Source organism: Danio rerio, chromosome 23 (assembly GCF_049306965.1).
Source record: "Danio rerio strain Tuebingen ecotype United States chromosome 23, GRCz12tu, whole genome shotgun sequence".
In the NCBI taxonomy this organism is placed as follows: Eukaryota; Metazoa; Chordata; class Actinopteri; order Cypriniformes; family Danionidae; genus Danio; species Danio rerio.
In genome coordinates, this window is record NC_133198.1 from 725001 (window position 1) to 730879 (window position 5879).

At 40.4% G+C, this 5879-nt stretch overlaps 1 protein-coding gene across 3 annotated transcripts in view; it reads left to right on the forward strand.

The window, feature by feature from the left end:
• The window catches only part of irf10 (interferon regulatory factor 10), an 11366-nt gene extending 10108 nt beyond the window's left edge, over positions 1-1258 (forward strand). For all 3 annotated transcript variants that reach the window (XM_005161894.5, XM_073938226.1, NM_212879.1), the window contains 1 exon segment: positions 928-1258. In XM_005161894.5, coding sequence (XP_005161951.1) covers positions 928-1026 — 99 coding nt within the window. In that variant the 3' untranslated portion in view covers positions 1027-1258.
• The last annotated feature ends 4621 nt before the right edge of the window (positions 1259-5879 follow it).

Sequence of the window (5879 nt, forward strand, 5' to 3'; positions counted from 1 at the left end):
GCTTGATTAGCTTGTTCAGGTGTGTTTGATTAGGGTTGGAGCTAAAACCTGCAGGACACCGGCCCTCCAGGAACAAGTTTGGTGATCCCTGGTATAACCAAGTGTGTCCACGGTAGTCACTAACTTTAAAAGAGGGGTGAACATCATCAGTGTGCTTCTCCACAGTGTGGTCTATAGGTTTAATTTTCACTGGATTCTGATTGGCTGTCAGTGTTTTATGGTTCATCAGCTGGGAAAAATCCTCCTGAAAGTGCCGATATCTATCCTCTGTGTCTTTATTGCTGTATTTGTGCTGTAAACTCTTTAACACTCTCAACCAGTTTTACCATTATATCTTCATCGTAACCATTATAGTTATTGTGCTTGGTGTGAACCGGCCTGCGCTTCTTGCTGATTCCTATAATGCAGGTCAATACTGACCATCACTATGAGGATATTAGAGAATATCAGAACCTAAAATGAACATCTGTGGCTTCTGACAAAACACAGGCGTCATATGAAGCCAAACAACCAGCCTGTGCCTGAAACAGAGCATTAATTGTTGCGTTAGTATTATTATTATCCGTCACCTACAGCCAGACAAACAGCCCAGAGTGACGTGAACTTCACAAACATTATTTTGAGACTGCTTTTTATTTTAGAGAACTGGATGAACAAGTTCATGAAGTCACACTGAAGTGAAAGTTAATCCATCAAAACACTTTCTTACAGCCTTAAGCAAGCGGCTCATCAACGGCTCCGCAAATTATAGACTTTCATTTTGCCAATTCTTCATATACTGTCATACTGCACAGCCTTACTTGGTTTACCTTTGTTTTTGTTGCTGTTTTGTGTACGAGCAGCAGTTCTATGAATATAACAGTAGAGGGCAGCAGTGCAGCATCACAGTACCGTGTATAAGTATGCTGTTTCTCTGTTTGTGTGTAGGTGACTCCTATGTTTGCTGTGGACGCTCTGCGCAAGCTTAAAGCTGATAATAATGTGGAGATGAAGCCCCCACACCCCCTCGCACAGGAAAACCAATGAATACTCCAGCTTCAACATCGCTGCGCCCATTTATATTATGTATAATACTAGTAATAATAATAATACTGATAATGCAGTACTGCAAGCTATATATATATATATATATTCAGATTAATGGTTGCAACTTTTAAATCTGAATTCTGACTATTAATCACAATTTTGTTAATTATTTTCTTAATCTGTTTGTAAAAATATTTTTTCAAAACTGAAATAAAGAGTTTGTTTAGTGTGATGTGCTATCTGGTGATTACTGAAGGTGTTAGAAGGTGTCAGCTTGTACTGAAGAGATGCATGTCACATTTGATATGGGTTGTGTTTAATGCAGAACATGCATCAGACACTTTACAAATGGAAACTTTCCTGCTGAAAAAATAAGCTTGAGCCAGCCTAGGATGGTTGGCTGGTTTTTGCTGGTCGACCAGCCTGGTTTTAGAGGGGTTTTGGCCACTTCCAGCTATTTCCAGATGACCAGCTAAAACCAGCTTGACCAGCCTAGCCAGGCTGGGAGCCCAGCCAAAACCAATTATGTCCAGCTTTAACCAGGCTGGTCAAGCTGGTTTTAGCTGGTCATTTTCCAGCATGACCAGCTAAAATCAGGCTGGAAATGGCTGTAAACCAGCCTAGAAATGGCCAAAACCCCTCTAAAACCAGGCTGGTCAACCAGCTAAAACCAGCCAACCAGCCTAGGCTGGTTTAAGCTGGATTTTTTCAGCAGGGTTATGTTTAAATTATATAAATAATTAATGCTTGGGCCTGGCTGATATCTGTATTTTCTATTTCTTAGTTGACATTTTCACAAGTTGAGATGATTCCTGAGGGTCTTAATAAAAAAAAGTCTGTATCATTCAAGAATTCATTATAAGAATTACATCCCGTGACACCTTTAAAGCAGGCTAGTGTGTGTTAGATTTCATCTAGTAATAATTTTTTTTTTCAAAAAGCTTGACATGCTGTCAAATTTATAATAATATCCATCTCAAGCATATTTTATTTAGACCAGGGCTATCCACACTCGGTCCTGAAGGGCCTGTGTCCTGAAAAGTTTAGCTCCAACCCTAATCAAACACACCTGAACAAGCTAATCAAGCTCTTACTAGATACACTAGAAACTTCCAGGCTGAAAAATCCAGCTCGACCAGCCTGGTTTTGGAGGGATCTTGGCCATTCCCAGGCTGATTTCCAGCTATTTCCAGCCTGGTTTTGGAGGGATCTTGGCCATTTCCAGGCTGATTTCCAGCTATTTCCAGCCTGGTTTTAGCTGGTCAGGTTTGAGATGACCAGCTAAAACCAGCTTAACCAGCCTAGCCAGGCTGGGAGCCTAGCCAAAACCAGCTTTGTCCAGCTCAAACCAGGCTGGTCAAGCTGGTTTTAGCTGGATTTAGCTGGTCATTTTCCAGCCTGACCGACTAAGACCAGGCTGGAAATGGCTGGAAACCAGCCTGGAAATGGCCAAAACCCCTCTAAAACCAGCCTGGTCAACCAGCTAAAACCAGCCAACCAGCCTAGGCTGGTTTAAGCTGGATTTTTCAGCAGGGTGTGTCGAGTCAAGTTGAAACTAAGATCAGCAGGACACCTGCCCTCCAGGACACACCTGAATTAGACTCTCTGACCTTACGAAAGGAAAACAAAAGCAAAATAATCCATCACTGCTGCTGTTTTCATCTGCCACTTCGAAAGCGAAATAAGATTCATTAAATATAAATCTAGAAAGCTGATCTTTTATTTCTAGCCAACATTGTATTACAGTCTCACAACTTTAAAAATATACAATTTTAGAGCATTTAGAACATTTATAAAGAAAACAACAACAACAAAAAACTAACAGCAATTGTTATTTGAGAAATCACAACAACAAAAACATAAATCAGGGAAAATAAAGTGATAGAGTGTGCTTAATCAAGAGTAGATATACCCGTATCTGAGTTCAAAACCCGAGGTTTGTCTTCTTTTTTTAATCCCCCGGCTCTCCGACAGAAGGAAACACCGAAGGAAACCCCACTTTTCTTTTCTGATGTGTGATTAGCACCATCGCTCTTCAAAGACACCAGGTCCAAGATCCTGTGTGTGTGTGTGTGTGTGAGAGAAGAGAAAGAGAGAGAAATAGAGAGAGAGAGAGAGGGAGGGTTTGGTTTTGTTCCATCTTTAGTGTCTCTTCCCTGGCTGAGAACAGGCTGAGTGTAATGCTAATGTAAACTAGCATGTTGACCCCACACGGAGAGCTCGGCTGAAGGCTGCTAATACATTCAGCTCGCCTGCTAGACCGAAGGTACAAACGCAGTTCATAAGCATGAAACAAGACTGCCATTACGGAAATAACAGTGACTATCTCATTTAGCATATTCACAGAACACTCATGTTGATATATTCTCGTACAATGGAGTACATGTGTTTTCACCCAGTAGTATTGGCTTCCTATAATACTGATTAAAAAGACATACCCTGCAGAAAAAAGGCTTGAGATTAGCATAACTAAGAGGTGCGTGGCATCACGAACAAGTGAGTTTTGATTGTCGTATTTTTGTTTTCATTTTGGGATTTGCTAGCATATGTTGTTCTACATTTTGACGTTTGATAAGAGAGTATCAGCTGACTAACTGTACCGCGGTATCTGTGAGGTGTCCTATAACTCCTGAAGGCGCACCAGCAGTACACATTTTCCAACATACTGTAAAAACGTACCCCTGTCTACGTTTCTGGAGATCGTGAATTATGTATCCAGAGGTATATATGGCTGCATTTCATCTTTAAAGTGAACACTATGGGACGGTATGATGTCATTTCTTTTCGTGCTACCAGCTGGCCGATTTCCTCTCTATGGATGGCGTTTTGGCGGTAACCAGTTTGTACATTGGCTCACCACATGTATTGATGGACTTAAGAAGCAGAATGCAATGTCGGGGTTTAAGTCCGGTGAAGAACGGATCCAGAAAGCAGGCAAGACAAGAACAGAAGGCAAAAAATAAAAAATAAACAAGTAAATATCAGGGTGAGAACGTGGTAAAATCTGAAAACGTGGTAAAAGTCAGGCGAGGGCTTTCTGGATGGCTTTTGAAAACACTATTGGTTGGGTTCAGGGAAGGGGGTTATCAGGGGTCTGTTCTCCTTACCTCAATTAAATGATGTAAGATGATGTGTCAGAACAGAAGCCGAAAAAAATAAAATAAATAAATAATCAAGTAAATATCAGGGTGAGAATGTGGTAAAATCTGAAAACATGGGAAAAAATCAAGCGAGGGCTTTCTGAATTGGTTTTTAAAACACTATTGGTTGGGTTCAGGGAGAGGAGTGATCAGGGGTCCGTTCTTCATATCTTGCTTAAATGATCTAAGATGATGTGTCAGATCCTGGATGTTAATCTTGATGACTGATCTCTGGCTAATTTGGTCTGGAAAAAAAGTCTGGATGAGCTGATATGAGATCGCTGCGTGTGTTGTGAAGGACAGATCTATCCATCCACAAAATCATGATTGATTTGATTGGCTGACGGCACAGCAGCGTAATGACATCATCTGATTAATATTAAATTATCCATAGGAGCAAAGTTACATACAATTCATAGTAATCAGTTTAAATATGATATGCAATAACTTTACAGCATTACTATGGGCTGCAGGTGTTACACTTCCATGTGTCAAGTGTCTTAAGCAATTTATTTAGTTTTACATTTTAGATCGGATTTTCTTCACTATAGTAGCCTTTAGGCCTATTTTAGTTTCTTAATTGGTGTAAGGAATTTAAATTAATTTTGCATCAAAAAGCATTTTTAATTTGTTATAGGCGTCTGCAACTTTTGCAATTGTACTAAAGCTGGATCGGTACCTTAAAATAGTATGCATTTGTATCTAAAAAATCCATATTAATAAATGTTCTCTGTGATCCCCTTGGAGAGAACCATCTTGTTATATATATATATATATATATATATAGGGGCGACGTGGTGGCGCAGAAGGTAGTGCTGTTGCCTCACAGCAAGAAGGTGACTGGTTCGAGCCTCGACTGGGTCAGTTGGTGTTTGTGTGTGGAGTTTGCATGTTCTCCCTGTGTTGTGCGGGTTTCCTTTGGGTGCCTCAGTTTCCCCACAGTTCAAACACATGCGGTACAGGTCAATTGGGTAGGCTAAATGGTCCGTAGTGCATGTGTGTGAATGGGTGTTTGTGGATGTTTCCCAGTGATGGGTTGCAGCTGGAAGGGCATTCACTGCGTAAAAACATGCTGGATAAATTGGTGGTTTATTCCGCTGTGGCGACCTCGGATTAATAAAGGGACTAAGGTGAAAAAAGGAATTAATGAATATATATATTATTAATTATTATAAATTATAATTTTTAAAAACTATTTTCCTATTTTCCCCAGTGTATATTACCTATAGGTTACTTCTGTAGGAAAACATCAGCATTCAGTACATACTTTCAGTATCACCTTTGCTTGAAATATGCCGATCTAATCCTGTTCATATGAATAAAGCTGCTGCTCCTGAGCAGGTTTGAGCTACCAGACCTGTTGCTATGACAACAACTCTCAGATCAGTTTTGAAGAACAAAACGATCCTGGATCATGTCAAATTTTCAATAACCAAATCTAGCTAACTGAGTAATCCACGTATGAAGAACAGACCCCAGGTCAATCAGTGCTGTTGAAAACACTACTGGTTGAGTTTAGGGATGGAGGAAGGTGGGTCAGTCGATCAGTCAGTCAGTCTACAGCGGCCTCTGGTGGATTTACGTGAGAACAGCAGGCGAGAATAACACTCATGAGAGAAATTTGAGATCTGAAAAAGCGTACACAGTGACCTCTGGTGAATTAGAGAAAAAAAATGCAAAGAAATGTAGCTCCTGGGACATATTTGGCGTTCT